Source organism: Sturnira hondurensis, unplaced genomic scaffold, assembly GCF_014824575.4.
Source record: "Sturnira hondurensis isolate 20B ecotype Veracruz unplaced genomic scaffold, ASM1482457v3 Scaffold0010128, whole genome shotgun sequence".
Lineage (NCBI taxonomy): Eukaryota > Metazoa > Chordata > Mammalia > Chiroptera > Phyllostomidae > Sturnira > Sturnira hondurensis.
In genome coordinates, this window is record NW_028082759.1 from 12,090,868 (window position 1) to 12,111,034 (window position 20,167).

The window sequence follows — 20,167 nt, forward strand, 5'->3', positions numbered from 1 at the left end:
AATTTTATTTCCCAGAGGGTAGCCTTCACAACCCCCAGGTTATTTCTCATATGCCTGGTGCCCAGAAGACTGCCATAATGTAATAGGCATTCAGTAAATATTCGTCAAATAAATGATTGAATAAGTGGATGGTCGATAAAAACACAATCCTTGTCCTAAAGAGACCACGAAAGAGTTCGCAGTCTAGTGAGGAATTGGCATCCCATATTAACACATATGTGCTGGAAATTCCAACCGCAGGAAGTCATACGACATCCACTCAGCCCACACTAGAATGTGAAATGTCAGTAAATTGCAATCTGTCATTCTTGACTAATTAATCTGTCTATAAATTTGAAATACTAAGTTTTAATTTTGTTATAATTACTTCATATGAAATTAAGTGCAATTTAAATAGCAGGTCTTAAAGAGGGGGAAAGGCGAGAAAAGTATTTTATAATCCCTTCAGTATACAAAACCTAAAATCTCATTTTTGACAGCAAAGGATCTGGATTTAGTCCATGTGAGGCACTTTTGTAGTGTTACTAAGAATCTGTGTACATGAGAACTTGAAACTCATTTAGCCCAACTATTTTTATGGTATAAAATCCCCTCTATAATGTTTTCCAGAAAGTTCTTATAAATCTCTGCCAAAAGACACCTATAATAGGGAATACGCTCTGTGTTCTGTTATCCATTTTCTGAATCATTAAAACTCTAAATTCTACTTAGTGTAATATCCTCTAGGTCCTAAGTGAAATAAGTCAGAGAAAGACAAATACCATATGGTTTCTTTTACATACAAAATCTATAAGAGCAAAACAAACAACACAAAACAAAAACAGACTGATAGAAAAGGAGGTCAAACTGAGGATCACCAAAGTGGGGTGGAGGAGGGGACGAGTGAAAAAGGTGAAGGTGAACATGGTCAATAATATTCTGATAAGTTTGTACAGTGACAGATGCTTATTAGACTTAGTGTGATGATCACATTGTAAAGTATATGACTGTCAGATCACTGTGTTGTACACTTGAAAGTAACATAATATTCTATGCCAATTATATTTTAAAACTCCTCTAAATTCAAGAAAACTAGTTCCTAGTAACTTAACTTGGTCCAGTTTAACTATTGTATTTAAGATTGGCTGGCTTTAACATCCTGTGTTAGAGTTGTATTTTTTTTTTTTTTGAAAAGAGGACATGAAAGGGTTTGTTAGGATGGCCAGGGCAGAGATGGGGGTCAGCTGAAGGAGGAATGGCAAACCTACAGTGAGTCGTGAGAGTAACAGTTTTGTGTAGCTGAATGTGGAGAGTCAAATGTTTTATTTGCTGATTTGTGTAACAAATGCTTGATGAATGTATTAGATATTATAATGAGTATTGCGAATTATTTCAATGTTTAGACCAATGAGTATGTCCTGAGTTGAGTCTTGAAATGTGCCTGGCTAACAAAATGGGAGAAAGTACTGAAGGCAGTTCATTCCACACCTTTTCAGAGAGCACCTGAAAATCCACAGTGGAAGAAGAGAAGAACAACAAAAGATTGAGGGCAGAGCCCAGCTTCTGTTGCTGGCAGTTTCTGCACGTATCTGGTGGCCAATGACCTTTCATTTTCATTGCATGAGCGAGGCACACAGTTAAAATTCATGCAGCATGCAAGGTGGGGAGTTGGTGCAGAGACTCCTCAAACCTGAGTGTCTCCCAAAGGGGATGACATCAGTGAAAGGCTAAACCAGGAACATAAACAGTCTTGCTTTGTAAGAAGGAAATAGCAAAGAAACTTGAGTGTCTTAGCTTTGGCTCTGAGAGAAGTTTCCACATATAATTTATTGAATCAGAATCGATATTATACTGGAATCTCAAAAATCCCTAGGTGAGAAATTTGTTTAATGTTATTACGAGTTGAAACTTTTCTCAAGTGCTTGGGGGAAAAATAAATTATTTCTTGAGGAATGGATTTTAATCCCAGCTTGCAAATAATTTCCATTCCTATGAAATATGAGTTTACAATTTTAAAATATTAGAAAGAAATTAGCCACTGGGAGTGAGAGACCTAGCCCTTCAGCTTCCCCAAAATGAAATTAGGTTTACAAAGACCATAGACATTAGAATTTTCTGAAATAGAATAGAAAATAAGTGTGCTTAATATGTTTAAAAAGTAAAATATAAAAATGAACTAGAGACTATAAAAATGCTTAGGAAGATTTGATGAAGAACCAAAGGAACTTCTAAAAAATAAATACACAATAATTTAAATAAGGCATTTACTAAGTTTTAAATATGAGTTTAAAGAAGCTGAAGATAGAGATATCAACTAGAGAAGGTATCTTAAGAAATTTATAAAATAAGCACAAAGACATGGAAAATATCAAAGCCTAAGAGCTCTGGAGAGCATACTGAGAATTTTTAACATGCATCGAAACAGAATTTTCTGATTAGGAAGTACTAGAGAAGAGAGAGCAAGGTAATTTTAATTAAAAAGATATTTATTGATTTGGGGGAGAGAGAGAAACATTGGTATAAGAGAAACATTAATCAGTTGCCTTCAGCATGTGCCCCAGTAGAGGACTAAACCCACATTCTAGGAACATACCCTGACTGGGAATTGAAATGGCAGTCTTTTGGTCTTCTGGCCAATGTTCTGAGGAACTGAGCCTCCCCAGCCAGGAGAAGCAAGGTAATTTTAGAAGAGATAGCAACCACTGCCTCTTAGAGACCTGCAGGTCTGGAACAGAGAAAGGGCAAAATGAGCCTAGAACCATTGTTGTGGCAGAAAGGGAGGCATGTACGAAAGCCAATGGAGGTGCGACAAATGGCACAGGAGTGGCCAGCCAGTTTGGGCAGCATGAGCGTCCAAAAGAATGAAATGGGAAGTAGATTATAACACACTGAGTAAAAAAGGAATTCATGTGCTATATCCTACACCTTCCCTCTCTAGGAGTTAGCATCTTTATTTTCACTAAGTAGATAGAACTTAAGTAAAGAAACAAACAAATGTGTATATTGAGTGCCACGGTCATTGAGGAGGCAGGCTCCAAGGCCGACCTGCCTGGCTTTGAATACTGACTCTTACCTACTCTATATAACTGGGGAAAGTTAACTTCTATTTTTTTTGGCTCAAGCATCCTCATCTGTAAAATGGAGATAAAACTAGTACCTAATTTGTGGGGTGGTTATGAGAAATAAAATACGATAATGTATATATAGTAATTAGCACACTTAGCTTGTAGCAACGATTTTCAAATGTTTCTGTTTTTCAGACGGAAACTTACGAATTCTTTCTGTGATTCACCTGAATATATTTCTCAATCTACTGTGTGTCTTTACATAAAGTGTGACTTCTGAGCTCGGTAGTTACCCTTCCAAGTAAGCAAGGCAGAAATGACCTGCTTTCCCTGCTCAGGTACCTGAGGCTCCATGAGCTCTGGGGGCCACAGAACAGAGTAATGAAGGGTGAGCCTACAGTCAGAAGGATGCAGGCTCATTACTTGGCTCTGCACTTTTTGATTTCCAGTATCTTGGGTAATCTGCCTTCCTGGTGTATAAAAGGGAGTAGTCACAGTACTGTACCAAACAAACAAGGAGCAATGAGCATAAGTGCAGCATGATTCACAGGGAAAGCTAACTAATACCCCAGGCATCTACAGCGTCAGCAAATGTTAACACGCTTGTTCTTCATTTCTCCAAAATTGCAATATTCCATGTTATATGTTTTCAATGTAATTTACATAATCCGGTCAACTGTGCTTTTCTGTCTATTAGCGTTGAGACACCACTAGTTTGTAAATAATTCTAAAACAGAGGATTTTGTTGCATTTTTAATATATCTCCGATAGATCTGAGCTAGTAGCTAGGAGGTACTTAATGTATGACAATATTTTGTTGTAATGTTTCAAACTATGTGTTAGTCCCATTGCCGATACAAATTACAAAGAAATAGGTATTTTAAAAATATTTGTGTGAGTTTTGCTTTGGACTCTAAAAACTAGTTGTTTATTTTTTTAAGCAGAAACTTTGCCTTTTCTGAACTTTGGTCTTCCGATCAAATGGATGAGGCTTTTTGGAGCCCTCAGTGTTCCTATTTATACTAACTAATGATTGCCAAATTATTTAAAAATAGCAGGCTCGCCTGCAAAAACTAAGCCTTCTGATGATTGCAAGGATAATAACGCTGATACGGGTAAGCGAGGCCATTTGTATCCAGTGGGATGCGCTGTGCTGTTGCCGACATTTCTCGGGGAGCTCTCTCCTTCTTGATATATGTAGTTCATTTACTCTACACTTTCGGTGCTAAATTTTAGTAATTGCAAAACATCTGAGGAGCATGGGGTCAAAAAATACACTCAAATGTGTTTTTAGAGTACCTCTGTGTTCGTAATTTTTTGAAAAATATTGTGGTACCTGTTATTAAAAAATCTGTGATTTGCAATTTAATTTGAAAAATGCCCTTATAACTTGAAAACTAATAGGATACAATTAATTTTTTTTAAATTCCAGAACAAGTTAAACTGTGTAAAATAGTGACTAATATTGAGTCAGTGGGCAAACAAATGGAGAAAGAAAAGCAGCAGTACCATGGGAAGTCCAGGTAATGTGCAGTAAGCTACTCTATAGGAAATTACTTTCCTTCCATTTTGCTGGTATTTCATGACCAATTCTTGTGGTTTCTCAAGTCTATTAACACCCCATCCATGAGGCTAATTTATCCTTCTGCTTGAATCCCTCAAAGCAATATCAATTATCAAAATTCTAGTTTTCAGTTCAATTAACTTTTGAACTGGAAGATGTGTGAGTAGTTAAGGAAACCATCTGGGTTTTACAGTACATAAGCGCCAATCCAATTTGTGGCTTTCTTGAGAAAAATGCCATATTTTATGATAATATTACATAAGTTTGGGATTTTAATAACTCATCTGCAGCAATTATGGAGCAGAGTTAAGTTATAATTTTTTTAATTTAATAATATAAAGTTACTCTTTCTCTAACAGAAGGTGAAGCTGATCCTACAAGGCATAGCGAGTAGGCAGACATTTTGAGTATTCTGCTTTCTGAAGATGGGGGGAGATGGGTCAGTTGCTTTGCCGAATTCTTCCACTAAATGCCATCATCCTCTTCAAGACCGTTTTATAATTGCGTGTATGATCCTCAGCCCTGAAGCTGCAGACAGACCCTCTCAAAGGCCTTTGGCACATTTTATAAGAACACATATACTTGTAGAATATAAATACTACCCTGTTAAAATGTTGTTTATTTCAGACTCTTATTTTACATCAATTCATTATTATGGTCAGAAATTTGAGGTAATTGGCACAATTGAGAAATTTCAGCAAATGTTGCTATGGCTACACAGAATGTCATTGATCTTCCAACATTTACACTACAAAAATGTGCTTTAACACTAGAAGATTCTTGCTCACAAGTATCCATCTTCTTGGCTTAAGTATAAGAACATACTCAAGTTTGGAAGAGTGGAATCTATAGAGAGCTTTAATACTGAGGGTCTGGTTTTTTCCATGATAAGATATTAATTGTGGGAAAAAAGAAATTATTGTATTGGGAATTTACTGGTTTATAAAAATTTCCTTTCTGCCTTTACTTATTTTAACCCAAGGCCCAGGTTGATTTAGCAGAGTGGTAGCTGTTAAAAGAGTAGTTAATACAGCAATCTAACCAAATAGTTTAGATTTTCAAGTTAGGTTTTAATAGCTAGAAACATGAGCTAATTTGAAAACCTACAATTTTCAGTATATTTAGATAGGGCCAGTAATCCAAGGGAGAAGAATGATGACTTAGGGACAAGGGGACATGTATTACTTATTAATAATCTGATCATGTTCAATATTTACCAAATATTATTTCCTGCAAATGGCAGAAGATAAAGGTCTCTCTACACCCTTGTGTCCCATTTTTTTTTAAATGAAAATATGTCTTGCTTAATGGGGAAGATCAACGCCATTTGACAGCCCGGGACACATAAAACCTGAACTTAAATCCACCCGGGCTGCCTTGTCTTCATAGTTAGATTATGGTAGTGACTTGTTTCCTACCTTAGCAGTTAGTTTCATTTCATTCATATTAGAAGTGTGCTGGGAGTACAGAAGAAAAGGCAAACAATTGTTTTAGGACATGATGACTCAGGGTTTTAAAAAAACCTGTGTTTAATTAGACAAATAAAATGCTATCACACTGAACTTTTTTTAAAAGATAATACTTTTTTAAAAGATTTTATTTATTTATCTTTAGAAAGGAAGGGAAGGAGAGAGGGAGAGAAACATCAATGTATGGTTGCTTCTCATGTGTCCCCCGTTTGGGACTGGCCTGCAACCCAGGCATGTGCCCTGACTGGGAATCAAACCTAGATCCTTTGGTTCGAAAGCCCGTGCTCAGTCCACTGAGCTACGCCAGCCAGGCCACACTGAACTTTTTATTGAAATCTACCACACCATGCGATCTAGAAAAGAAAGCTTGGCGATGAGGATATAAGCAACAGTCAGAAAGTCAGGTGGGATTGTAACAATACAGCGATAAGATCTAGGATTAATTAGCATCAACTGATCAGCTTTTTGTGGTACTTGAAAGGTGTCTGTTCAAGACAAATAGACTTGTATGAGAGAAGTTGTACAAAGACTACTCACAATTCCCCTGAACATGCTAATTTTTACTGATTTTTAATGTGGTACAATATTTTTAGGTAAACCATAAAAATATTGATTCATGAAAGGAATTTCTTTGGATACTAAATGAAGTAATAGAATCATATAAATATTTTTTCTTTTTTTGGAAAATGAGTTCTTTTTATTAATCACTGAATCAAGCACTTATATAGTTATTAAAAATATAAGCAATATATCTTTTTTAAAACAACCCATTCATATACATAATTAAAAAATATTTAGTTAGGTTGTGTTAGTGAGGGAAAAACCAAAACAAAATATATTAACATTATTTAATAGAATTCCTGTCAAAATTATAAGCTTATGTACTATGCGTATTCACCTTGAGTCACCAAAATGTGACCTGTGAATACTTTTTCCTAAATATGTCTGTGTTTGACTGGTACAGGGAAAGCGAAATTGAATATTTCTGTTTTTCAAACTTAAGCTCAAGGAAGTGAAGTTCTTTAATGCACCTTTGAACTTTAACTTCCAAGATTAATTATCATACCTCAACATACTCTTTTAATTACAATGATAATAAATGGGAGTTCATTTTAAGTATTGATTTTCCATCAAGGAAATTCATTTATCATTCACTCATTTATTACCGCAGATTTTTTTAGTTGATGATATTTGGCACATTTGGTGGTATGAAAGCTGCACTTCTGTAAATAGATTCAATAATTCAGACAGGTGAGCCTGTATTTCTTCCCCTAGTTTTGGGATCAGTAAGCATTTCCTATGTATTACACGGCAATTTGTATTTATATTATTTAGCTTAATAACAGATGAAGATGGGTCATTTCACCTTAATGTTTGTAAAAATATTTTGCTTACGTGGATTAATTGTGGTCTACTATTAAAATCTTTCATTAATAGGGAATCATTTTTAAAAATACAATTAACAGTTCTAATCTTGAGCTTTACATAATATTTAACCATGGACCAGACAGAAGAAAGCAAAGCAAACTGACTGATTAGTTTATGTTCACCCAGTTCTTGCTAGCATGCAAATAATTTCTAGAATTTCAGATGGAGTTGTGCGAAACTGCCTGAATACTTATTAAGTACCTAGTATTTTCTCTTGGCAATATGTCTCAGTTATATTAGGGATACCTCAGTTCTTTGGCTACCTGAATGGGCATGACCACATGAGGGACAACTACACTCATGGATCTTATGTCAGTCATTTACTTACTATTTATTGAGTGCCTACTATGGGCCTAATGTAAAACTCTGAACAGGACAATTACACTCTCTTCCCTCACAGAACCTACACTTTGATGGGCAGAATGTGTTAAAATCCTAAAAATTTCTTTTATATAACATGTGAATTAGTAATTTCATTTCTAGACATTTATAACAAGGAAATAATTAGATGGGTACACAAATATAAATACTATTTACGCAAATGTAAATAACAAAAATGGAAATAAGTCCAATGTCCAGTAATAGAAGGTTCATAAATAAACCATCAGTATGTTAAATCCATACAATGGAATGTTATGTAATGGGCCAAAATAACGATGTGCATATCTGCATATTTACAAAGAAAGATTTTCATGCTATAAAGTGTAAAAGTAAGCTGAAAAAGTGTTCATACATAAACACAGAAAGGGTATGGAATATATTGCACATTTTAATCATGACAAATGGTGTCAGTATAAAGTAATAATAAGAAGCTTATCTTTTGAAGTCCTACCCACTGCCTGGATTCAAATCCTGGTTCCACCCATTTCTAGCTGAGATCATCTGAACTGTATACTACTGAACCCAAATACATCTTAGTTTCTTCATTTATAGAATGGGTATAATGATATAAATACCCAGAGGCTTCTTATGAGGACTAAATGTAATAGTGCTTGGCTGATAAGAAGGACCTAAGGATTTGCAATTATCACTAAAATATTAGAGAGGTGAATTAAGGGCAATTTTAATTTTCTTCCTTTTGTTTATTTACATTTTCTTAAGTTTCTATGTGGTATCTGGTCTTTGATTCTACTGACTTGGTTGAATCTCTCCACTTCATGAAAGCATGTTGCTTAAAATCTTTTGCAAAATAGAGAAAAAAATAGATATAATATATCTATTTTTTGTTTTTCTAATTTTTGTTAGATTTTTTTTGTTGTTCAGAAAGTGAATGTTACTAATTGTTATCCATGCTCAGAGCGATCAAAATTTGAGATTATTTTGTCTTCATTCAATAATGAATATTTATCAGGGGCCCACAATGCACCCTTGACTGAGGGGTACAGAGGGCGCAACACTGTTGTCTTGGTTGGCAGGAGACAAGTAGTTTTCTCTCGAAGATTGGTGTCTAATCCTATAGCATCAGACTTGGAAGTTCGTATTTGAAACAGGACTATGAAATCACTCAGAGCTCTAACTTTATGTTTTTTGAAACAGAGTGCTGGACTCATATGCCTTACCCATCAGCAAGTTTGGCTTGTCCCTACAATCCATGACCTCTCCTCTCATGGGGCTTCTGAAAGGACATGGTGAGTCTCACTGTGGGGGTGCTGGTAGCAGTGATTCATCCAAAACGCAGAGTAAAACAGCTAGTATTGGGGCAGTCATTTTGTTTTAATTCTGTTGCAAATACTGTGTCAAAAAGATTTCAGAAACAAATGCTAACAACTTTTTAGCTCCTTTTTTGAACTTGAGACACAGGATTTTCTTTGATGTACATGAATTTTGAATGTGTTTAGGAAGTTAAAAGGATACATTCTTATAATTTTAAAAGTTCCTCAATAATTGAGTTATTGTTATTTTTAAAACTACATAATTCTTCGAAAGAAAATATAGATAATTCTCTGAAGTTCCTTAAGTATGATTGAGAAGCTCTTTGGAACGTGGTAAGCTATTTGAAGACGTAGGGGACTACTGAGTCAAAGAAATTATTTTTTACTTTGCTCCTTTTTTAACTTATTACTCGTGCTCTTGAGCTTCAGGCTATCATTAAGAGGAAAAGCTTCTTGTAGAGTAGACTTTGATTAATTTTGGAATACATTTCTGAAAATTTGTGGAATAAACTCCTCCTTAGAGTCTCACGTCATTCTTGCATACAATTTCCTTGATCGGACTACAATTTTACAGCCTTTATTTGAATTAGTATAGAAGGAATGCCAGCATCAAGTGGAAGCTTAGAAAACACATTTTCATTAATCCAATTTCCCCCCAAACTATTAGTATTTGTGAATACAATGCCAGGATCTTAAACAAGATTGGTGGTTTAAATTTGAAGCCACCATTGGTGGTATAATTGGTGGTTTAAATTTTTTTCTTTTTAGGCTTGAGCAGCTACTCTGAGCCCTAGGGTAGTGGAATGAAGGGTGAATCTCAGCTGAGTTTAGAGCGATTATGCATGTGAAGAAGTAAATGCTGTCAGCAGTTCATCATAAGGCATAGTTTCAATAAATGAAATCATTTTAATAGATAATAATCTTGAAACCTGATAACTCTAAAAGTGAGGTTTGTAGCTCTTAACTACCGCATAAGTGGAAGTCCTACTAATTCTGTGACATTTAGAGCTTATTCAGGGTCATCCTAAGGGCTGGTTGGAACCTCTGCTTATAGATGCTGTCCACCTTAGATAAATCACCTCTGTCGTTCCCTTGCGGAAGAGCTTCTTAGCTCATTGGAAGGTTCAGGAGTTCTCATGGCTTTAATCTTGAATGTAGAAATTTTTTAAGCCTTCTTTTTTCCATATACCCAGAGCTTACTATACAGGGACTTGATTACTGTTTGTTCAGTGCTAAAGAAAAGACAGAACACCTTCTAAAACATGTGTTGAGAGAATCCCAGTTACAAGCTACAGATGACTGTGAAATTGTGAGTGGAAGGCGGGCAGAATGGGCAGTCACCTGCATGATATGTTTTGAGATTTGCTAATGGTTCTGCCCATGCAAAACTTTTTTGCTGAAATATATGAAATGTTTGCTAATAGAGCCCTAATTCATGGGAACTCAAGACTCCCTGTGCTTATCACCGTGATAAGTAACTGGCACCTATTAGACACTAATAAATAATTTGTTAAATGAATGAATGAATTATTGAATGTTAATTAAAAGAAGAAGCCACCTAATGGAATATACTTCTCTACATATCTGTGTGTCTGTTTCTGCTTAGTAGACTAAAACATAATAATTGCTAAAAGAAAAAAATTTGGGAATGTCAAATACAATAATAACAGTAATGAATTAATAACAGTAATAATATGTAAAAATAGGACCAGCTACTATTTTTCAGTTTTTGTTTACTGATTATTTGTAGACTGTAGAGATACCACTAAAATAAGAAACATGTTATGTAGTTTACTTTGTATACTTTAAAACCGAATTGTTGGGAATATTATCAGTTTTATGATATAAGTCTCTCAGTACTCACATAACCTCATGGGAGCTGGAAGGTTGTACGCAATGAAAGCTTAAAAATTGCAATAAAAATCATTATTTCCATGTGGTATAGGGTAGCCATTCTTTTATTCTTTAAAACGAAATGTACTTTTAATCAAATAGGAGGGGGAATTTCATCACTGCTTTGTTGTGTGTGAGGTTTTTGTTTTATTTTGTCTTGTTTTTAGCCAAACCTCTCCTTTTATAATTGGAACTTTGTTTTGGCAAGGGCAGAACTATCCGAAGGCCTGTGGCCAGCAGCGCGTTCTGGGTGAGCTATTAGTAAAGGGTGGCACATGCGGGTTTTCTTTTGAGTAACCTAGGTGTGGTCTTGGCTTTGCGTCTTGGGTGAAAAATAATGAATACTTTTTACATGCTCGTTAATTTTTTAGTTCATTTTAAAGTATAGTCTAAAACTATGTACAATGAAGATTATTCTCCACATCATTATTATAACTCTGTTTCAATTAGTAAGTTACAGCTTTGCTGAATTTCTAAAACAGTCACTGAGGCCTATTTAATAATAGAATGTAGCTTAAATTGTGAGAGCATGTAGATCTTGTGGTTTTCTCTAAGGTGTGTGGTAATTTACTAGGCTCTTAAATGAAAATTGCCCAGTTCTTTTTTAGAATAAGTAAAGTATTCTTATTTAAGGAAATTGGAAAGGAAATTAGAACATAGGAATAAAGACAAAATCATTATTTCTATTTGTTTGACTTATATATTATTATATATGATAAATAATATATAATATGTAATATATGATATATAATATATACACACACACACAAGGTCTGTCCAGAAGTTTTCCAGCCATGCAATAGAAAAAATAGAGGCATTTATTGAAGAAGATACAAGATGCAAGAAACACTGTACACAGGACAAGTACGCCTCAGTCTCCTCCAAACTAGGCACCTTGGGACCTTACACAGTTCTCACACTCACCATCAGCTGTCTGATCATATTGTCCCGAATCTCACTGATAGTCTGAAATCTCTTCCCTTTCCAAGGTGATTTTAGTTTTGGGATAAGCCAGAAGTCACAGGGTGCCAAATCTGGACTGTAAGGGGACTGAGTAACTTGCATGATTTGATATTTTGCCAAAAACTCTGCCTGAGATGTGATGCATGAGTGGGCATGTTGTCCCGATGAAGCTGCCAATCACCAGTTGCCCATAGCCGCAGCCTTTTGATTCATCTGAATAGTTTCTGTGGAGGAACATTCGAGCTCAATGCAAAATTTGACACAGATCCCTTGCTCTGCTTGCTCAATTGTTTAGAATGCAGTGGCCACACAGTACACATGTTCACTCAGTGGTGTCTACTGCCCTCACTGACTAGTACAGGGAAGTCGTTATTGTATGTGCATGTGCACTCCAGTCCACTCTCCTTGGCTGCCAGGTTACACTGAAGATGCACAAACAGTTTTTGTTATATTAATAATGGTTAGACTTTTTCTGGATAGACCTTGTAAATGTATGTATCTTACACTCCTTGAAGCCTTGTCTTTTTTTTAACCCTCTCCTGAGGATATATTTACTGATTTTAGAGAGTGTGCATGAAAGTGACAGAGAGAGACACACACACACACACAGACACACAGAGAGAGACCAAGACATCAGTTGGTTGCCTCCCAAACTTGCCTTGATTGGGGATTGAACTCACAGTGTAGGTATGTACCCTGATCAAATCCATGACATTTTTTTGGTATATAGGATGATGCTCCAACCAACTTAGCTACCTGGCCAGGGTATCTTGTCTTTTATTATTTTTTTTAGATTTTATTTATTTATTTTTAGAGAGAGGGGAAGGGAGGGAGAAAGAGAGGGAGAGAAACACTGATATGAGAGAGAAACATCGATTGGTTGCCTCTTGCTCGCACCTCATCTGGGATCAAACCTGCAACCGTGAATGGGACCAATGACTCTTCATTTTGCAGAGCTGCCTTTTAAAGCAGTACAGCACAGTGATTAACAGGGAAGGCACTGGAGTCACTCTGATGAGATTATAATTCTGGCTCTGCCAGTTTCAAGCTGGGAAACCTCACCCAAGTCACTTAACCACTCTGTGATTCATTAGTTAAATAGGAAATAGTTACAATACCAACACGAAAATGTTTCGATAATGCCTGTGAAGTATGTAAGATATATCTTGGCATTGGATACAATTGAGCTATGATTATTAGCCACAGTTCCCTAGATATAAACTCTAAAGCATAATAGGTTTGAAAATCTGGTGTTGGAGATCTAGCTGAGGCCCTGTCCTAAACGGTGTATTACCAGCAGCACAAGGCACATCTCATTATAAAATGGACAGGCTATAACAGCGCTGAACTCAGGAAGTGCAGCTTGTTTTTGCGTAAACCCAATTGCTGTGGCTTTTCCTGGATTCAGCTCTTTTGCCATTGTTACAGTAAGCATTGTGTTCTAGGCCTTGAGCCTGCCTGGTTACCCTCCTATTTCAATAAATTTGGTAAGACACTCAAACTTCTATTACTCAAATGGCCCTTTCCCCAGTAATTTGAAAGCTTTCTCCCATCTTTATGGTTCTGAGGGAATAGGTGCATGGCAGAAATGCTTTAACAGACTTTTTCAAAAGTAATTTCTGGCACAAAGGGAGATATGTCAAAGAAGCCCACATTGCTCTGACTGAGAACCTTTTGGCCTGGTACAAATCCCTTCAATTTCCTCGGCTTTACTTTCATCATCTGTAATCCTTAAGGAAAGAGTGAAACTGCCCTCAGCAAAAGGGATGAAGAGGTTAGAAAATTTTCCTTTTCCTTTGTGGCTTCTCCTCGGACATGAAAACCTCTCTTTCGAAGATCTCAACAGGAGACTAGAGGACGTCACCCCTGACTCATGTCTTCCAGGTCACCTCTTATCACCAAAAGCCCACTCTATATAATTGTCTTTGTCTTTTTTTTCCTGACCTCATCCCTCACCAGTTCCATTTCCAAATCCCATTTACTGTTCTCCCTGGACCCAGTAACTAGCAAAAGTCCTAAATTCTTAATCTCTTCGAAGGGTTCCTTTCACCTTGTTGGCCTAACTGGACTCTGTTCCCAGCTCTGAGGACATCTTGTCCTGTGCTGGGCCAGAGATGCGGTTGGGGTTGGGGTGGGGGTTGCTTCCTTATTCCTCATGCTGTTGCCGGACCATTCTCCCTTCCTCTTCCTTAAAACTCCCAGCTTTGAATCTCGTGTTGTCAAATGATATCCTTCATTACCTCTCCTTCTTGGTATTTATTGATTTGTATCCATTCTCTCATATCTTAAAAAATTTAGCTCCCGGGTCCTTGTAACTTTCTCTAGCCATAGGCTTAAAATGATTTTGTGATTTTGGTATCCCAATAAAGAAGTTCTCTCATTTATTGGCATCTAAATTCCCTGATCTTTTTTTTCTCCAATGATTTTTGCCTTCCATCATGCTATATGCATTCTCTGAGAGTTGTGACCCAGAAATCTTTAAAATATTTTCCAAAATCTTACTTTGAAGAGCACCACCTTTAAACCAGATCACCTTTGAGCTCCAATAATTAAAAAAAACAACACCAAAAACCCATTGGGAGCCTTGGCAATCAATTTTTGGATTTCTTCTCTAAGTATACTCATTCCCTTAGTCATTGTATCCATCCATGGCTTTAAATACCATTAATATTCTGATAACTTAAAATTCGTATCTCTTGCTTGATTATTCTCCTGAACTTCAGCTCACTTTCAATTGCTTAATCAGCATTTCTGCCTGGGTTTTTAATAAGCACTTCAACCCTAATGAGTCCAGTCAGGAACTTTTTACTTGTTCTCTGCCTAGAAAGCTGTTTCCCTTAGATGTTACAATTCCAAGCAACAATTCCAGGCTTTGTCCAAACGCCTCATTATCAGTGAGGGCGTCATCTCCCTGACCAGCATAGATAGTAGCAGCCACACCTCTCAGGCCATTTACCTCCCTGCTTTATTAGAATCTCTTTATTCAGTCTCAGGACCTATTGCCATTCTACTTATTTGGTTTAATCAGCGCCACCCCCCCCCCCCCCCCCCCCCCCCCCCCCCCACAACTCAAANCCCCGCCCGTACCCCCCACCCTGCTAGAATGTAATCTCCATGAATTCCTATCGTTTTGACTACTTTTTCACTACAGGGTCTAGACTCATTCTTGGCACTTAGGAAGCGCTTATAATACTTTGTTGGACGAATGAACACACTGCTATTTTATTTTCTAAAAGAGTGGTACCAACTTTCATATTTATTTTTCTATTCAATAAGGAAAGTAATCTAATTTGTTAGAATAAATATATTTACCCATGGAACTCAAATATACTGTTTTCCTTCGGAATAAAAACTATAGGTGAAAAAAATACAGCTGTGTGTGTGTGTGTGTGTGTGTGTGTGTGGTTTTCTGAAAACATGGTGAACAACTACACAAGGAAAGACTTCTTAGTTGCAGAGCACTTAAAAAAGCTATTTAAATATTAAAGGTAATTTTAAAAACCTGGCTGAGCTGGCAAGAAATCATAAAATAATAAAACTAGAAAATGTAAGAAAGCCTGATTCTGTAAGGGTTTCATGTTCTTTATAGTAGATTGTTTTTAGAGCTCATAGCTATTCCTGGTAGCCTAAAACTTTCCTGGTTAAGAAAAAAAAACAGAAAAAATCAGCATTGGTTATCTTCCTCTTCCTGTCTGTCTCTCCACTCACCATGTAGCTAGTATGCACATGTTTACTGTGAAGCCTCAGATATGCAGAATTAGATTAATAGAGATCCTTGTTTTATAATGCATAACCATCATTGTCCATGAATTGCCCCTTTATTTTATTTTTTGTATTATTTCATATTATAGTGAACATAAACAATTTCTTCCTTTTCCTGTTGTATGGAATAATTTGTGTAATGTTGTGCTATTGTTTTTCTTAAACCTTGGGCACAAGTCACAAGTGAAGCCAGGTGGCCTGGAGATGTCTTTATATGAAATTTTAAATTCTCAGATAAAATGTGTTAATAGAATTAGTATTGATGAAACTATTTTTATCTTCTTTTACTTTTAATAAGTTACATTGGTAGGGCTATGTGTACATTGTAAAAAATATCACCATTCGGTTGTCCGCAATAACATTTGCGCCAATAGCTCCTTTTTGATATTTAACATTTATTATTTTAGGTCCTCTCTCTCTTCTTCCCTCCCTCCATTTTTTTTTAGCAGTCATGCTAGAGGCCTGTCAACTGAATTTTTTTCTTTTTTTTTTAAGGCAGGTTTATCTTTACCAATTTCCTCTATAGCATATTGCTTTCTATTTTATGAATTTCTAACGATCATTATATTTTCCTGTTCTTCATGTCAGTCAGCCCTGACTGAGCACTTCTTTTGAGGCCCTAATATTTGTTACTTGGTTTTATTTCAGCATTTACTCATAACAATGGACATTTTCTAAATATTGTTATATATGGTGTTATTATCTAATTAATGTGATGCAATTGTCTCTCAATAAACTGGATGAGTTTTTTGATAAAAGCAGTTTCCAATAGATTGATAGACAGATGAGATCTCAAAAAATACTTTATAGATAGCTTTTGTTTTCCTGAGAAAAGAACTTAAAATAAGCAAAACTTATCATTAGATTCATACTGTATTAAGATCAATACCAAATTTTTAGGTTTCATTGTTTGCTATTATAAAAAATACATATAACCATATTAAAGAACATTTGGAGGAAAGAAAAAACTTGTCCATTAATAAATAGCTTCTCTCGCAGTCATGATTTTCCTTCTAATTTTGTTCCCTTTACATCTTTGAAAAGCCTTGTGGCAAGTAAAATAGAACCAGAGACATGGAAATAAAAAACTTACAGTAACCAAAGGGGAGGGGGAGGAGAGTAATGGGGGAAAGAAGGGGAAGGGTCAAGTCCAGGAACATGTATAAACGACCCATGGACAGAGACAAGGGGCGGGGGGCGGGGCAGGGGAGAGTAATGGGGGGAAAATGGGAACAACTGTAATTGAACAACAATAAAAAATAAAAAATAAAATAAAAGTCTTGTGGCAAGTAAAGGGATGGAAAAGATATTTCATTCAAACGGAAATTTAGAAAAAGCTGGGGTAGCAATACTTACAGCAGATGAAATAGACCTTAAAACAAAGACTGTAATAAGAATCAATGATGAACACTACATAATGATAAAGGGATTGTTAAACAAGAGGAGATGACCCTTGTAAACATTTATGCACCAAAGCACAGGAGCACTAAGTGTGTAGAGAAAATCTTGATAGACATAAAGGGGGAAATCAACAATAATGCAGTCATAGTGGGAGATTTCAACACTCCAATTGACATCAATGGATCAATCTTTTAGACAGAAAATCAATGAGAAAACAGTGTCCTTAAACGACACACTAGATCAGATGGATTTAGTTAATACGCTCAGAGCATTTCACCCCAAAGCAGTAGAGTACACATTCTTGTCAAACGCACATTGAAAATTCTCTGGGATTGACCACAGTTAGGACACAATAATAGTCTCAGTAAATTGAAGAAGATTGAAATCATAGCAAGCATCTTCTCTGACCACCATAGTATGAAACTAGAAATCAATCAAAAGAAAAAAATGAGAAATGCACAAACACATGGAGGCTAAATAACATGTTACTAAATAATGAATGAGTTGAATGAATGAGATAAATGTAGGAATTAAAAGATACCTTTAGAACAAATGCAAATGAGAACACAGCAACCTAAAAATCTACAGCGAAAGCAGTCCTAGAGGGAAATTTGTAGCATAATAGGCCTATCTGAAGAAACAAGAAAAATCTCGAATAAACAATCTAACTTTACATGTAAAGAAACTAGAATAAGAACAAAGCCCTAAGTGAGTCAAGAAAGAAAATAATAAAAATCAGAGCAGAAATAAATGAAATAGAGTCTCAGGCATTTCTTACTATTTTTTCTCATATATCTCCATGGGCAAGGGAAACAAATAAAAAATAAACAAATGGGACTATATCAAACTAAGAAGTTTTTACACAGCAAAGAAAACCATCAACAAAATGAAAAGACAGCTCACTGAGTGGGAGAACATATTTGCCAATGATACATCTGATAGGGGGTTAATGTCCAAAATTTACAAACAACTCATATATTTCAACATCAAAAAAAACCCCCCAAAACAATCCAATTAAAAAATAGGCAAAGGACCTGAATAGACACTTCTCCAAAGGGGACACACAGATGGCCAATAGATATATGATATGATGCTCAATATCTCTAGTCATCAGAGAAATGGAAATTAAAGCCACCACACATATGTCAGAATGGCTATCATCAATAAATCCACAAGTGCTGGAGAGGATGCGGAGGAAAGGCAACCCTTGTGCACTGTTGGTGAGACTCCAGGTTGGTGCAGCCACTGTGGAAAACAGTATGGAGGTTCCTCAAAGATTAAAATGGCACTGCCTTATGACCCAGAGATTCCACTTCTGGGTATAATTCTGAAGGAGCTGAAAGCACTAATTTGAAAGAGTATATGGAACATTATTTACATTAGTCAAGCTGTGGAAGCAGCCAGAGTGCCCATCGAAAGAGAAATGGATACCAAACTGGTGGTGCATATACACAATGGAATATTACTCATCCATAAAAAGAATGAAATCTTAGCATTTGCAATAGCATGGATGGATGTAGAGGGTATTATGCTAAGTGAAATACGTCACAGAAAGACAACTATCATTTGATTTCAGTTATATGTAGAATGAAGAACAATATAAACAAACAAAACAGAAACAGACTTGTAGTTGCCAGAGCTGGAAGGGGGCTTGGGGCACTGGGGGAAAAAGGTGAGGGATTGAGGAGGACAGGTTGGTAGTTACAGAATAGTCATGGGGGTGTAAAGTACGAGACAGGGAATATAGTCAATATTGTTATAACTATGTATGGTGCCAGGGGAGCACTGGAAATACCAGGGGGAACACTTTGTAAAGTGCATGATTGTCTGTAACCAGTATGCTGCACGCCTGAAACTAATACCAAATGATATTGAATATAAATTATAATTGAAAAAAATTAAGATATTTTTAAAAACCCTAAAGGCTATACAAATTTTAAATTTTTTTCTAATCAAGTCTAGCATAGTAGTGTCATTTCATTAATTGGACATAAGTGCCCATTTTATTTTTTCCCAATGGTCCTAAGAGAATTCTTCCCACGTACCAGTGCAGCTAACTGTACGGCTTCTTCACCTGTCTGCCCTGCCCAGGGGCTATTCAGCCAATTAGTCAGCTTGGGTTGCTAAAAAAGTAAATAAATACCATGGCCTATGTGACTTAAAAAACAGAAATATTTTCTCACAGTCTGGAAGCTTGGAGTTTGAGATCAGGGTGTCAGCATGACTGGGTTCTGACAAGAGCTCTCTTCCTGACCTGCCAATGGGCACTTTCTAGCTGTTCCTTTCCCATGGCCTTTTCTTGGAGCTTGTAGAGAGAAAGATAGAGATAGAGATAGAGATAGAGAGATAGAGAGAGAGATAGAGAGAGATATGAGATAGAGAGATATGAGAGAGAGAGAGAGAGAGAGAGAGAGAGGGAAATCTGGTTTTAGAAGTACATTATCTTATCATAACTGTCCCACCAAATTCTATCTCTTGAGGAGCAGGGATTCAACGTAGTGTAAATGTTGTGGGACACAGTTTAGTCCATAGCACTCAGTATCTGGGAGGGAAAAGCCACGTTCTTTGTTCCTGCCCTCTGACACCATGTGAAGGCAGCTGAAGGAAGGGAGAGAGAGGGATGGATTCTCAATTCATTTTGGAGACGGAGAATGGATTTTTAAAACAATGAAATCTAAATAAATTTAGTTTGATGCAGGAATCCACTGGATCACCACAGCTGGAGTGGGAGGTAGATGATGGTTGCATGTTGTGCATTTTAAGCTGTGGCTACTTGTCCTTTTAATTATATGGTCACCTATGTCCCACAGTTCTACTAAAATCAAGTATCTCTTCATAAATACTTTCATTTATTGATGCAATTTTAATTATTATTTTATTTTTTCAATTATTATTTTGTACGAAGGTGTTTCAAAAATGGTTTTAGAAAGATGAAATTTTAAATATTCAAAAATTTAAAATTTTTCTTACAATGGCTACTGAAAAGGATTA

General features: G+C 36.1%; 1 protein-coding gene across 1 annotated transcript in view; it reads left to right on the forward strand.

Moving 5' to 3' along the window:
- Positions 1 to 20,167, forward strand: part of IQCM (IQ motif containing M) — a 246,894-nt gene that overhangs the window by 39,298 nt on the left and 187,429 nt on the right. The window contains exons 4-5 of the mRNA XM_037058235.1: positions 4,477 to 4,567; positions 9,042 to 9,133. Coding sequence (XP_036914130.1) covers positions 4,477 to 4,567; positions 9,042 to 9,133 — 183 coding nt within the window. The remainder of the gene's footprint in view (positions 1 to 4,476; positions 4,568 to 9,041; positions 9,134 to 20,167) is intronic.